The sequence below is a fragment of the Nerophis ophidion genome, linkage group LG25, assembly GCF_033978795.1.
Source record: "Nerophis ophidion isolate RoL-2023_Sa linkage group LG25, RoL_Noph_v1.0, whole genome shotgun sequence".
NCBI classification, from domain to species: Eukaryota; Metazoa; Chordata; class Actinopteri; order Syngnathiformes; family Syngnathidae; genus Nerophis; species Nerophis ophidion.
The window spans coordinates 13,949,034-13,965,551 of NC_084635.1; the positions used below are offsets into that span (position 1 = coordinate 13,949,034).

Genomic DNA, 16,518 nt, shown 5'->3' on the forward strand with positions numbered 1-16,518 from the left:
GTGTTGCAATGTTAATATTTCATAATTGATTTATAAACTATCAGACTGCGTGGTTGGTAGTAGTGGGTTTCAGAAGGCCTTTAAATACATTGTACCTGCACTTTGTCTGCCGTTTCTGCATCCTGGGGTCCTTGACCAACACTACCGTGACACCAAATATAACAATTATCCTATCCTCAAATCTTTGGGAAATTAAACCAGATGTCAAGACCAGGCGTATTTATATTTCATGTGTTGTAGTTTGGTATGTACAGTGGGATCTAGTTATTCAAATGCTCCAGTTTTGGTACGATCTGGTTTTATGCAACAATTTTCCCCCCAAAATATGTCTCGTTCTTCATATTCTGTGCCAGTCCTTTGCTTTATGTAGTACATATTTAAGAAAAATAAAAAAAGGATTCTTAAAATATATTTTTTAAATTTTTTCATCGATTCTTGAATATTATGAATCAGTTTAGAAGACTTGCAATTTGGATGTGAATCGATTATTTTAGCACTCCTAATGAAAAATAGGGATGTGAATCTTACAAGAACTCACAATTCGATTTGATTCCGATTCTTGGGGTTGATGATTCAGTTCAGAATCAATTCTTAATTCAACACGATTCTTGATTCAAATTGATTCTCATGATGTATTATTTGGTATAAAATTCATGATGAAATATTTTCAAAAGACTGACTGACTATAGAAGCGCGAGGAGTAAGCACATAGAAGATCGATTCACGAAGTGATGTATCAATTTAGAATCAGAATAAATAAAAATCATAATTTGAATGTGAACTGATTTGATTGAATTTTTTCAGTAGCCCTAATAAAAACGAGCGATGTGACTCTTACAACATATAACTGGGTATAAAAATGTCTTCCTCTTGGCTACTGAAGTATGACGTATACACAGAGATGACCTAAAAATGTATTTAAAAAAAAAAAAATAATAATCGTAATAAATAAAAAATGCAGTTTGGACGTAAATTGATTTTTTTCACCACACCTGATGAAAAATGTTCATAATTCATATTTTTTCCTGCAAGAAATCACTTAATTAACTTCAGTTGTAAATAATAAATTAATACATAAAACATTATAAGACAGTGTATGGATGATAACTCATTTTACGCATATTTTTCTATATAAAAAAAAATATTTTAATAAATGACATAATAAGTAAAATGGGACTTAAATGGGTTGGAATAAAAAAATCTTATTACATTTTAACTATCTTTTCTAGGACTGATTTGCTTGAGAGATTTAGGCAGAAAAAAGTAGAATAAAAATATGAATCAAATTTGTTTTTACACTCTTAACTGCCTAAGAACTTTTCCGTTCTGGCGCTATTTAACTGCCATTAAATGATGTATGCCCCAGATTGGTTTAAAATCTATTCGTCCCTCAAAAAGGCTTCATGTTAAGTAAATATCTGATATATTTAAAGTCAGGCTGCAAATCTGGCCAACACACGATTCGATTTTTCGGGGTAAAGATTCGATTCAGAATCAACCCTTGATTCAAAACAATTCTCGATTCAAAACCAATACCTTTTAATAACATTGGGTGTTAGTCAAAACCAGCAGGTACAAAACATTAAAACAATGTTAAGAAATTTTTGAATTAGGTCCTGATGTTGAGCAACTCAAACCTAACATTGAAACAACACGCTTTTTGACAACGTTTAATAATTGTTGGGTTGTGACGTTGCTCTGACCATTGAATTTTGGTCATTTCCCAACCAATATTCTACAACAGTGTTTTTCAACCACTGTGCCGTGGCACACTAGTGTGCCGTGAGATACAGTCTGGTGTGCCGTGGGAGATTATCTAATTTCACCTATTTGGGTTAAAACATTTTTTTGCAAACCAGTAATTATAGTCTGTAAATGATGTGTTGTTGTTGAGTGTCGGTGCTGTCTAGAGCTCGGCAGAGTAACCGTGTAATACTCTTCCATATCAGTAGGTGGGAGCAGGTAGCTAATTGCTTTGTAAATGTCGGAAACAGCGGGAAGCACGGCGCAGGTAAAAGGGTGTCTAATGCTTAAACCAAAAATAAACAAAAGGTGAGTTCCCCTAAGAAAAGGCATTGAAACCTAGGGAAGGCTATGCAGAACAAAACTATAACTGAACTGGCTACAAAGTAAACAAAAACAGAATGCTGGACGACAGCAAAGACTTACTGTGGAGCAAAGATAGCGTCCACAAAGTACATCCAAACATGACATGACAATGAACAATGTCCCCACAAAGAAGGATAAAAACAACTGAAATATTCTTGATTGCTAAAACAAAGTAGATGCTGGTAATATCGCTCAAAGGAAGACATGAAACTGCTACAGGAAAATACAGAAAAAAGAGAAAAAGTCACCAAAATAGGAGTGGAAGACAAGAAGTAAAAGAGCAAAAAAGTGCAACTAAGTCTTGGTGTGATAATAAGTCTTCTTCCTCCAAACAGGACGAGTTGAGTTTATACCAAAAAGTTCTATCTTAGTTTCATCTGACCACATGACATTCTCCCAATCCTCTGCTTTATCATCCATTAGATTAGATTAGATTAGATGGTACTGTATTTATTCCGTCAGGAGAGTTCCTTCAGGAAAATTACAATTTTCAGCACAATCCCATTCAAGATCAGACAAACATTAAAGGGAGACAGAACAGTATCGCTGACGGGTCTGCCGGCTTCCAGCGCCCCTTACAAAAAAAAGATGAGATACAGGTAAACAAGGGGGGGAGAAAAAAATAGAAGATTAAAATAAAATTAAAAAAATCGGTCTCAGCCTGGGCCCAGGAGAGGGGGTGCAGACTGAGGCCAAGGGACAAAAACAACAACTCATAGCCATAGTACACATCCCTCTTACATGTGTGTAAGAGGGAAACATCAAAGAACACATAGGACATTAAAGACATTAAAGCAGCAGATACAACCAGACACTTCTACATACAGCTATGAATAAAAAGTAAAAGAAACATATCCACTGTGGTGGCCTCTGCGGTGTTTCACGCCATCGTCCGCTGGGGTGGAGGGAGGATGGCCAGAGACAGGAGCAGACCCAACAAAGCAACCAAGACAGCCGACTCCACTCTCGGCCAGTGTCCAGTCCGCATGGATGAGCGAGGATACGTCCAAGGAGACTGAGGTGTCCGACACCTGCTCACCCAGCCAAGACACCGCAAAGCCTCTCCGTCCCAGCGCTCCATGTATCCATTTTGGTATAAACTCAACTTGTCGTGTTTGGACGAAGAAGAATACTGAGTTGCATCCCAAGAACACCACACCTACTGTGAAGCATGGGGGTGGAAACATCATGCTTTGGGGCTGTTTTTCTGCTAAGGGGACAGGACGATTGATCCGTGTTAAGGAAAGAATGAATGGGGCCATGTATCGTGAGATTTTAAGCCAAAACCTCCTTCCATCAGTGAGAGCTTTGAATGGTTGACCAAATACTTATTTTCCACCATAATTTACAAATAAATTCATTAAAATTCCTACAGTGTGAATTCCTGGATTTTTTTTTCCACATTCTGTCTCTCACAGTTGAAGTGTACCTATGATGAAAATTACAGACCTTTGTCATCATTTTAAGTGGGAGAACTTGCACAATCGGTGGCTGACTAAATACTTTTTTGCCCCACTGTAGGTGTACACTGGACTGTATCTCACAGTGGTTGAAAAACACTGTTCTACTGGATATGATGATTGATGACAATCAGGAAAAATACAAAAATAGAGTATGGCTGGCGATTTAGATGACCTTTGTGATGATGAGCTAGGACGCAACATGTATGACAAGGTTAGAGTGTTACCTTTCATGAGGAGCTCATCCTTGGGCACACACTGGAACAGTTTGTGGTACTGCGAGTTGTACTTGCTGACAGTCTGTGCAGAGGGACAGGGCAGAGTCATGAGCAGCTCCTTGGCCCGCACGCCGCCAGAACCGGCGCTGGCGCCCCCTCTCCAGCCGCCGGCCGCTCCAACCCGGCTCACCGCCGACACCACCCTCTCCCGCAAAGGCGGCGAGCTCTGCACCAGGCTCAGCACGTTGGCGCCGTACACACACACACACTCATCCATGGCCTGAAACAAGTCGCTGCAAGACACACACTGTTGCCCTGGAGCGGGTCAGTACAGGTGACGGGGTCCGGTCGGCAGAAAACACACACCTGGCTACTGACTGGAAACACACACGACTACGGGAACGCAACCATCCTCGGGTCGAGCTGCTCTGTCTCTAAAACTACTTTGGTGACTCGACTCTTCACACACCTTCACCAGTCAAAGCTGGAAACACACCCTCCCCACTCAAACTCTCTCTCTCCGTGTCTGTGTTGTCCTTCTCTACTTTGACTGGCTCACTTCTATTATTAGCGCGAGGCTGCTCCTTTCTACACTGATATGGAGTTATTGAATTTATCCCACACTGACTTATTACGTCGGTTTATACCAGGGGTGCCCATTACGTCGATCGCGAGCTACCAGTCGACCGCGGGGGGTGTGTCAGTCGATCTCCAGCCAGGCTTTAAAAAAAAATAGACCTAAAAATTTGTGATCATCAATCTTCACCAAGACGTCACTTAAAGGACATTCACGGTACCGGAGGGTCTTGTGAGATGACGCTGGCTGCTGCAAGATCATTATTATTAAAATATGACCGAGAGGAAGGCGAAAAACACTTTTTATTTCAACAGACTCTCGCGCCGTACCTTCCGTCAAAACTCTAAAAGCCGACTGCACATTTCCTATCTTCACAATAAAAGCCCTGCCTCATGCTGTCTGCGCTAACTAAATACAGAGTCTCGGAAAACTGGCGTGCACAAGCGATCCCTCAGAAAGCTGGCGTGCACATCACTTGTGCACGCCAGCTTTCCGAGACTCTTATTTTGTTAGCGCAGGCAGCATGAAGCAGGGCTTTTATTGTGAAGATAGGAAATGTGCAGTCGGCCTTTAGAGTTTTGACGGAAGGGACGGCGCGAAAGTCTGTTGAAATAAAAAGTGTTTCTCGCCTTCCTCTCTGTCATTTTCTCATAATAATGAACTGGCAGCAGCCAGCGTCATCTCACAAGACCCTCGGGTGCCGTGAATGTCAATCAAGCAAGCTATGGAATTTGCCGCCAATGTTTTTCTTGTAAAGTGTATGGAAGCTGGATGAATTAGATGCCAAAAACCAACCACTTTCATGTGGTATTGTACAGAAAGGACAACTTTTTTTCTCCTCCATTTGAAAATGTGGGCGTTATCATCATTACTGTCTGATTCCAATCAATGCAAGTCATCAGAATCAGGTAATACACCAATTTATATTCTTGTCTTCGTGAAAGAAAGACATCTATATGTGTTACACATGCTTGTATTATCATTAAACACATTTAACTTGTTTACAAAAATGTCTCTTTCATAAATAAATAAATATAAATGATATATATAAATGAGGTAGATCCCCTCAAGTTGGTCAATTGAAAAGTAGCTCGCCTGCAGAAAAGGTGTGGGCACCCCTGGTTTATACCATACTTGCCAACCCTCCCGGATTTTCCGGGAGACTCCCGAAATTCAGCGCCTCTCCCGAAAACCTCCCGGAAGAAATTTGCTCCCAAAAATCTCCCGAAATTTAGCCGGAGCTGGAGGCCACGCCCCCTCCAGCTCCATGCGGACCTGAGTGGGGACAGCCTGTTTTCACGTCCGCTTTCCCACTATATACACAGCTTGCCTGCCCAAACACGTTACAACATCTACGGATTCTAATAAAAAACTGCACACACAAGGAGACGAAGCAGAAGAAGGAGGAAGTTACAGCCATGGCGACGCCGTCTGTAATAGAGTGATTCTATGTTGTCTGTTGCCATCTCCTGGTGAATGTTGGCTATGGCGTTATATGGGGTTGCTTTTTGATTGGCCAACGATTTACGTGGTGTTGCGCACCTGACGGCAAGTGACTCTCGCCAGTACCCAAATGGCAGAACAAAGGTTACTCAAATAGTGAAAGGTAAGTGTTGTTTTTGTTTTTTTAGTAACCAGCAAGCACAGTACAGTTAGTAGAACAACTGTGTTTTTATTACCGTGTATTTGATAGATGCCGTCTGAAATTCAACTATTTATTTTATTTATATATAAAATAAAATAAATAGATATAGCTAGAATTCACTGAAATTAAAGTATTTCATATATATATATATGTATGAAATATATATGAAATACTCGAGTTGGTGTATTGTAGATGTAAATATACTCCTCCCCTCTTAACCACGCCCCCCACCCCCACCTCCCGAAATCGGAGGTCTCAAGGTTGGCAAGTATGGTTTATACCGCTAACATACAGTCGTGATCAAAAGTTTACATACACGTGTAAAGACTATAATGTTTTGATTGATTGAAACTTATATTAGTAGATTGCACAGTACAGTACATATTCCATATAATTGACCACTAAATGGTAACACCCGAGTACATTTTCAACTTGTTACTATATTTTTGAATTTATATAGCTCGGTTGGTAGAGTGACCGTGCCAGCAACTTGAGGGTTCCAGGTTCAATCCCCGCTTCCGCCATCCTAGTCACTGCCGTTGTGTCCTTGGGCAAGGCACTTTAACTAAATGCTCTCAGTGCCACCCACACTGGTTTAAATTTAACTTAGATATTGGGTTCCACTATGTAAAAGCGCTTTGAGTCACTAGAGAAAAGCGCTATATAAATATAATTTACTTCACTTCACTTGTTTAAGTCGGGGTCCACGTAAATCGGTTCATGGTATTGAATGTCATGGCTGTCTTGAGTTTCCCATAATTTCTACAACTCTTATTTTTTGTGTGATCAAGTGGTTGGAGCACATACTTGTTGGTCACAAAACATTCATGAAGTTTGGTTCTTTTATGAATTTTTTATGGGTCTACTGAAAATATGACCACATCTGCTGGGTCAAAAGTATACATACAGCAGGGGTGTCCAAACTTTATCCACTGAGGGCCGCACACTGAAAAATCAAAGCAAGCGGGGACCATTTTATATTTTTCATTTTAAAAAAACAATACAATATATGTATAAAAAAATATAAATTTCAGCCTCCACTCAGGCTTGATCTCAGGAACGCCAAAGGGTTTTGGTAAAAAAAAAATATAAAAAATGTTTAATTATTCAGTAATATTTTTTTATTATTATTCAAGTTATAAATCTCTATATCAACATTAGGTTTATCTGTCAATATAATGATTTTAAAAATTTAAGTAGTATGCTCTTTTTGTCACACAAAAAAATATGCAATATTTTTTTTTAACTGGAATATTTTAGATCATATAATAATTGGAGCATTAAAAAGTTCAATAATTCATAACACCATTGATTTGAATTAATTATTATTTTTAGAGCAATGAGATTAAAAAACAAATCACACTAAAATATTGGGGATCCAAAAGGGTCCTACTCATTAAAGTGTTAGAAAATAAATTATACAGTTTTTTTACTGTCTAATTTTAACACAATAATTTTGAGATCAACTTCAGATCTATCCGTCAATTATATGTTTTATTGTTGTTTATGTTTTTTGTTCCTTCATTTTAGGCCCTTCTTTAAAAAACAGCTCAGTTTTTTATATGGCAAAGACAAAATATGCAACATTTTCCCCCCAAAAAATATCTCAAAGTGGAAAATTTAACGTGACGTAATTGGAGCCTTGAATAGGTCAATAATTCAAAATGACATTGATTTTGATTCATTATTATTTCTTAAAGAAAGAAACAGCCTGCATGGCAGCTTTGTGTTATTAGAGTAAACATTGCAACATTTATTGTTACATTTCACCCGTTTGCTCCTTTGTATCACTTTTTACGTTTTAAACATTTTTCAATCGTATTTTTAAAATGTGCCGTGGGGCCGTTAAAAAATTACCTGCGGGCCGCAAATGGCCCCCGGGCCGCACTTGGACACCCCTAACATACAGCAATGTTAATATTTGGTTACATGTCCCTTGGCAAGTTTCACTGCAATAAGACGCTTTTGGTAGCCATCCACAAGCTTCTGGTAGAATTTTTGACCACTCTTCTTGACAAAATTGGTGCAGTTCAGCCAAATGTGTTGGTTTTCTGACATGGACTTTTTTCTTCAGCATTGTCAGATTTAGCCATTCTTTTACCACTTTTGACATGTGTTTGGTGGTCATCATCATGCTAGAACAGTGGTTCTCAAATGGGGGTACGCATACCCCTGGGGGTACTTGAAGGTAAGCCAAGGGGTACGTGAGATTTTTTTTTAAATATTCTAAAAATAGCAACAATTCAAAAATCCTTTATAAATATATTTATTGAATAATACTTCAACATGAATGTAAGTTCATAAACTGTGAAAAGAAATGCAACAAGGCAATATTCAGTGTTGACAGCTGGATTTTTTGTGGACATGTTCCATAAATATTGATGTTAAAGATTTCTTTTTTTGTGAAGATGTGTTTAGAATTAAGTTGATGAATCCAGATGGATCTCTTTTACAATCCCCAAAGAGGGCACTTTACTCTGTCAGATGTCTGAATGACTACCGTCCAGTTGCACTTACATCTATAGCTATGAAGTGCTTCGAGAAGCTGGTACGGACCCATATCACCTCAGTCCTCCCTCCTGAGCTCGACCCACACCAGTTTGCCTACAGAGCCAACAGGTCCACAGAGGACGCCATCGCCACAGCCCTACACTCCTCCCTGGGTCACCTGGAGACGGGGGGGAGCTACGTGCGGCTGCTTTTTGTGGATTATAGTTCGGCATTTAACACCATTATTCCTGATAGACTGGTGTCCAAACTGTCAGACCTGGGTCTCTCGAACTCCATCTGCATGTGGATTAAGGACTTCTTATCCAACCGCCCCCAGAGGGTGCAGTTGGGTCGCCACATGTCATCAAGCCTGCACCTCAGTACCGGCTCTCCACAAGGCTGCGTGCTGAGCCCCCTTCTCTACTCCATCTACACACACGACTGCACACCTGCCCACTCCAGCAACTCCATCATCAAATTTGCGGATGACACCACCGTAGTGGGGCTCATCTCGGAGGGAGACGAGGCTGCATATTGGGATGAGGTGGAGAAGCTGTCGGATTGGTGCAAAGTCAACAACCTGGCCCTGAACACCTCCAAGACCAAGGAGCTGGTCATAGACTTCAGGAGGAAAAAAACGGACATCCTGCCCCTGATCATCAGTGGTGACTGTGTGGAGAGGGTCTCCGACTTCCGCTCCCTGGGAGTCCACCTGGCCGACGACCTATCCTGGAGCACCAACACCACGGCTACCATCAAGAAGGCACACCAGAGACTGCACTTCCTGAGAATACTCAGGAACAACCACCTCTCACAGGAACTGCTGGTGTCCTTCTACCGGTGCTCCATTGAGAGCATCCTGACCTACTGCATCTGCGTGTGGTTCAGCAGCTGCACGGCCGCAGAGAGAACGGCGCTCCAGAGAGTCATAAAGACCGCCCAGAAGTTAATCGGATGCCCCCTCCCCCCCCTGGCTGACCTGTACAGCTCCCGCTGTCTCAGGAAAGCACAGAGCATCCTGAAAGACCCATTCCACCCCGGGCACAGCCACCTGGAACTGCTACCCTCAGGCAGACGCTACAGGGTGCTAAAAGCGAGCACCAATAGACTAAAAAATAGCTTTTACCCAAGAGCCATAGTAGCATTAAACAGGCACTGAGTGAGCACAATATGTCCATCATGTCCTCATGTGTAATGTTTAAATGTTTTCCTATTTTCACGGTGGCAGAGGGGTTAGTGCGTCTGCCTCACAATACGAAGGTCCTGCAGTCCTGGGTTCAAATCCAGGCTCGGGATCTTTCTGTGTGGAGTTTGCATGTTCTCCCCGTGAATGCGTGGGTTCCCTCCGGGTACTCCGGCTTCCTCCCACTTCCAAAGACATGCACCTGAGGATAGGTTGATTGGCAACACTAAATTGGCCCTAGTTTATGAATGTGAGTGTGAATGTTGTCTGTCTATCTGTGTTGGCCCTGCGATGAGGTGGCGACTTGTCCAGGGTACCCTGCCTTCCGCCCGATTGTAGCTGAGATAGGCGCCAGCGCCCCCCGTGACCCCGAAAGGGAATAAGCGGTAGAAAATGGATGGATGGATGGTTTTTCTATTTTTTCGGACTACAATGTGCAATAATGTTTTATGTATGTGTGTATATATATTAATATGCATGCAGATATGCATCTGTGTGGATACATATACATAGATACATCTGTCATCTCTATCTTTTTTTTACTATTTATACTACCATATTGTATATGCACCTTAGGAGGAGCTGCTCCAATTTCGTTGTTCTTTGAACCTGTTCATTGCAATAATGACAATAAAACTCTATTCTATTCTATTCTATGAACATTGCTGTATGTATACTTTTGACCCAGCAGATTTGGTCACATTTTCAGTAGACCCATAATAAAATCCAAAAAGAACCAAACTTCATGAATGTTTTTTGTGACCAACAAGTATGTGCTCCAATCACTCTATCACAAAAAAATATTTATAAAATAATGATTGGAAACTCAAGACAGCCATGACATTATGTTCTTTACAAGTGTATTTAAACTTTTGACCATGACTGTGTATATATATATATATATATATATATATATATATATATATATATATATATATATATATATATATATATATATATATATTCTGAGCACGATGATGTCTCTTTATCGATGGGAAAATGCATTTTTAGACCATAAAATTTGCTTAAGCGGCTATGAGACACCGAGAGTAACAAGCGGTAGAAAATGGATTAAAAAGAACAGATTTAAATTTTAAAAAATACAAAAAAAATAAATGAATTAAAACAACTTTTTTTAATTTAACAATTTAATTATTTTTTTTACTTGGGACTTCTTGCGGGTCGGATTTTGGACACTGGCGGACCGGATCAGTTTGGGAACCCGTGTATTAGTGTCTGTAAACAGTATAAAGAAAGTCAATCGGGCACACATTTGATGAAAATATTTAAAGTAATCATGGTGACTCGCTTTGCTCTCCTTATATTGACATTTGTGGAGCTGTTTGTTTTGTTTTGTGTTTGAGTATTACCCAGGCTGAGCAAAATGGGGGAATACAGCAAGTTCTAATTAAGGGAGGAACACACACACACACACACACACACACACACACACACACACACACACACACACACACTCAGAGAAAACACAAACAAGGGGATGAAACTCACCGAGCCACGGTAACATTTTTTCACATCTTCATAAGACAGCTCTTCAATCAGCTGAAACCTGGCAAGGAACAACAAAAGGCTGATTTATTATTGGATTTTCTGCAGCTGTAAAACTCATCACAAAATCAACAGATAGACTGTACGTCAGGGGTCTGCTCGATATTTTTAATTCTAAGAGAGACAAAACTCAAATAGAATTTGAAAATCCAAAAAAATATTTTAAAAACTTGGTCTTCACTTGTTTAAATAAATTCATTTATTTTTTTACTTTGCTTCTTATAACTTTCAGAAAGACAATTTTAGAGAAAAAATACAACCTTAAAAATTATTTTAAGATTTTCAAACACATATACCTTTTTACCTTTTCAATTCCTTCCTCTTCTTTCCTGACAATTTAAATCAATGTTCAAGTAAATTTTTTTTTTTTCTTGTCAAGAATAATAAATACATTTTAATTTAATTCTTCATTTTAGTTTCTGTTTTTTCAACGAAGAATATTTGTGAAATATTTCTTCAAACTTATAATGATTAAAATTTAAAAAAAATATTCTGGCAAATCTAGAAAATCTTTAGAATCAAATTTAACTCTTATTTTGAAGTCTTTTGAATTTATTTTTAAAATGTTTGTTAGAAATATAGCTTGGTCCAATTTGTTAAATATTCTAACAAAATGCAGATTGGACTTTAACCTATTTAAAACATGTCATCAAAATTCAAAAATTAATCTTAATCAGGAAAAATTACTAATGATCTTCCATAAATTATTTTTTTCAAAAAGATTCAAAATAGCTAGTTTTTCTTTTCTTTTTTTTTCGGTTGAATTTTGAATTTTAAAGAGTCGAAATTGAAGATTAACTATGTTTCAAAATGTAATTTTTTTTCCTCTTTTCTCCTCTTTTAAACCATTCAATTAAGGTTTTTTTTTCGTCATTTATTCTCTACAAAAAACCTTCCGTAAAAGGAAAAAAAATGTACGACGGAATGACAGACAGAAATACCCATTTTTAAAATATATATATATTTATATATAGATTTATATATAAATATAAAAATATATATACATATAGATTTATTTATTAAAGGTAAATTGGCTATTTCTGGCAATTTTTTTAAGTGTGTATCAAACTGGTAGCCCTTCGCATTAATCAGTACCCAAGAAGTAGCTCTTGGTTTCAAAAAGGTTGGTGACCCCTGCTGTACGTGAACATGGTTATTTGTGGTCTATTAGAGTGCTATATCGGCAGCCTGGCAAATAGTGCGGTTAGCCCTTGTTTACATGTGTGTTTGTGTGTGTGTGTGTGTGTGTGTGTGTCTAACGTGAGCGTTGCATTGTGGGCATGCCTCCACACGACAAGCTAATCATTAGTGTGTGCAGGCTGCAGGTGCAAGCTGTCACACCCAGCCAAATCAGAGACTGATATTAAGCCTGTGCACACAAACCGTGGCAACAACGGTGGATCACCCGTGGTGTTGATTTTTATTGTCACAAAACATGAACATGCATAAACATCATAGAACCCTATGGGGGGGGGGGGGGGGGGGTGTTGCGGTATTGAAATAGTGCGACAGATGTCACAGCGGGATACCTCCATCCATTGCACATGCAATACTGTATAATCAGCCCTTGAAGGGAAATGTTAACAAGAGGGAATTAAACAAGCAAAATGAAAATTGCAGGTGGAAAAAAACAACTAAAATGGAAAATGACTTCCTTTTTTGTCCTGCTGAATCTAACCGAGTGTGTGTGTGCAGCGGAAAACACTGGATGGTGGCGCGGTGTTTATGGATCCAGCCCCTCTGCGGGGTTATATCGTGTGACTGCTCACAGAGTGCAAGGGAAAGTCCATTAAATAACGCAGGTTTATTCTTTATTACTGCCTTATTTTGGACACTGCCTTGCAGAAGCCTTTTACTTATGATGATTTAGTGGAGTTTACAACAATGAGCAACAAAAAAAAAAAAAAAAAAAAGGAAAAATACTTTAAATTATGATTTTTTTTTAATTAATGGGGTATTATTAGAAGTACAAAACTGCAAACCAGTGATGTTGGCATGTTGTGTAAATCGTATATAAAAACAGAATGCAATGATTTGCAAATCCTTTTCAACTTATATTCGATTGAATAGACTGCAAAGACAAGATTTTTAATGTTCAAACTGAGAAACTTTTTTTTTTTCCCCCCAAATAATCATTAACTTAGAATTTAATGGCTGCAACACATTGCAAAAATGTTGGTGGGGGTATTTTTTTTTTTTTTACCACCGTGTTACATGGCCTTTCCTTTAAACACCACTCAGTAAATGTTTGGGAACTGAGGAAACCAATTTTAGAAGCTTTTCAGGAGGAATTATTTTCCGTTCTTGCTTGATGTACAGTTTAAGTTGTTCAAAAGTCCGGGGTCTCCTTTGTTGTAATTGACGCTTCATAATGCGCCACACATTTTCAATGGGAGACAGGTCTGGACTACAGGCAGGCCAGTCCAGTACCCGCACTCTTTTTATATGAAGCCACACTGTTGTAACACGTGGCTTGGCATTGTCTTGCTGAAATAAGCAGGGGCGTCCATGAAAAAGACGTTGCTTGGATGGCAACATATGTTTCTCCAAAACCTGTATGTACCTTTCAGCATTAATGGTGCCTTCACAGATGTGTAAGCTACCCGTGCCTTGGGTACTAATACACCCCCATACCATCACAGATGCTGGCTTTTCAACTTTGCGCCTATAACAATCCAGATGGTTCTTTTCCACTTTGTTCCGGAGGAAACAACGTCCACAGGTTCCAAACGCAATTTTAAATGTGGACTCTTAGACCACAGAACACTTTTCCACTTTGCATCAGTCCATCTTAGATGAGCTCGGGCTCAGCGAAGACAGGGGCGTTCGTGGGTGTTGTTGATGAATGGCTTTCGCTTTGCGTAGTTGAGTTTTAAATTGCACTTACAGATGTAGCTACCATCTGTAATTACTGACAGTGGTATTCTGAAGTGTGGTGATATCCTTTACACACTGATGTCACTTTTTGATGCGGTACCGCCTGAGGGATCGAAGGTCATGGGCATTCAATGTTGGTTTTCAGCCTTGCTGCTTACGTGCAGTGATTTCTCCAGATTCTCTGAACCTTTTGATGGTATTACAGAGCGTAGATGGCGAAATCCCTAAATTCCTTGCAGTAGCTCGTTGAGAAGTGTTGTTCTTTAACTCTTTTACGATTTTTCACAAAGTGGTGACCCTCGCCCCATCCTTGTTTACATTTCAGGGCAGCTGGTTTTATACCTAATCATGGCACCGATTTGTTCCCAATTAGCCTGTTAACCTGTGGGATGTCCCAAATACGTGTTTGATGAGCATTCCTCAACTTTCTCAGTCGTTTTTTGCCACTTGTGACAGCTTTTTTGAAACATGTTGCAGGCATCAAATTACAACTGACCTAATATTCGCAAAAAAATAACAACGTTTTCCATTTTGAACGTTAAGTATCTTGTCTTTGCAGTCTATTCAATTGAATATAGGTTGAAAAGGACTTGGAAATCATTGTATTCTGTTTTTATTTACGATTTACACAGCGTGCCAACTTGACTGGTTTTGGGTTTTGAAATTACTGAAAAGGTCAATCCGTCCTGTAGGACATACTGGCTAGGTGAAACGCAGTAAAAAAAACAAAAACAAAATGGTGCTATAGAGCAAACACAAATCCCCTTATAAGCTTTGTCCCTGCTAGGCTGTTTGATGATTCAGCATGATACCACAACAGCACATTAGTATTCTCCTTGAACCGTGACCCTTTTTTGTATTCACGACAGTGTCTTGAAGTTCAGCCCTGCCTGTCCGTCACCTTCCCTCCCACGGGTAAAAAAAGAAGAGTGTGACCCTTGACCCTGAGCCACAGTTTTTTGGTGAGTTTCTCTCTGTTCTATTGCTGGGTCAGAGTGGAGAAGATGTCAGTGCAGGTACAAAATAATATCCGGAAAAAGGGCAGCTTTCCCCAGTTTATCGTTTAATACTGAAAAGGTGCAAGAAAATAAGTTTCGCCTTTAGGTCTGATGATATACAGTGGGGCAAAAAAGTATTTAGTCAGCCACCTATTGTGCAAGTTCTCCCACTTAAAATGATGACAGAGGTCTGTAATTTTCATCATAGGTACACTTCAACTGTGAGAGACAGAATGTGAAAAAATTTCAGGAATTCACGTTGTAGGAATTTTAAAGAATTTATTTGTAAATTATGGTGGAAAATATGTATTTGATCAACCATTCAAAGCTCTCACTGATGGAAAGAGGTTCTGGCTCGAAATCTCACGATACATGGCCCCATTCATTCTTTCCTTAACACGGATCAATCGTCCTGTCCCCTTAGCAGAAAAACAGCCCCAAAGCATGATGTTTCCACCCCCATGCTTCACAGTAGGTTTGGTGTTCTTGGGATGAAACTCAGTATTCTTCTTCCTCCAAACACGCTGAGTTGAGTTTATACCAAAATGGATACATGGATGATACAGCAGAGGATTGGGAGAATGTCATGTGGTCAGATGAAACCAAAATAGAACTTTTTGGTATAAACTCAACTTGTCGTGTTTGGAAGAAGAAGAATACTGAGTTGCATTACAAGAACACCATATCTACTGTGAAGCATGGGGGTGGAAACATCATGCTTTGGGGCTGTTTTTCTGCTAAGGGTACAGGACGATTGATCTGTGTTAAGGAAAGAATGAATGGGGCCATGTATCGTGAGATTTTGAGCCAAAACCTCCTTCCATCAGTGAGAGCTTTGAATGGTTGACAAAATACTTATTTTCCACCATAATTTACAAATAAATTCTTTAAAATTCCTACAATGTGAATTCCTGGATTTTTTTTCCCCATTCTGTCTCTCACAGTTGAAGTGTACCTATGATGAAAATTACAGACCTCTGTCATCATTTTAAGTGGGAGAACTTGCACAATCGGTTGCTGACTAAATACTTTTTTTGCCCCACTGAATCTCTTCCTACATGTTTGCTCAAATAAACAGTGTCTCTCAGGAGGATATAGGAAGTGTTTAAAAATAAGTCGGTAATGAAGCCCTCCTTGAGTCACTTCCTTTAAGGGATGATGAAGTGTCTGAGACTCAAGTGTCAAAGAGCAGCATGATGATCAGGCAGCTGTTTAAAACATGACAGTACAGCTGTGACAGCACTGCCAGCTGGACATCACCCCTCTTCCCCGTGAAGATCTCAAACAACAAGTGCTAATGCAGAGGACAATTTTCAGCACACCTAGTGTGTGTGAGACAATCATTGGGACTAGAGCTGGGTGATATGGCCTTTTTTTAATATCTCAATATTTTCA

The 16,518-nt window shown here is 39.4% G+C and overlaps 1 protein-coding gene across 5 annotated transcripts in view; it reads right to left on the reverse strand.

Moving 5' to 3' along the window:
* Nucleotides 1-16,518, reverse strand: part of gramd2aa (GRAM domain containing 2Aa) — a 110,026-nt gene that overhangs the window by 38,935 nt on the left and 54,573 nt on the right. For all 5 annotated transcript variants that reach the window (XM_061887036.1, XM_061887039.1, XM_061887040.1 and 2 more), the window contains exons 3-4: nucleotides 11,192-11,249; nucleotides 3,797-3,869 (exon numbers count right to left, since the gene is read on the reverse strand). In XM_061887036.1, coding sequence (XP_061743020.1) covers nucleotides 3,797-3,869; nucleotides 11,192-11,249 — 131 coding nt within the window. The remainder of the gene's footprint in view (nucleotides 1-3,796; nucleotides 3,870-11,191; nucleotides 11,250-16,518) is intronic.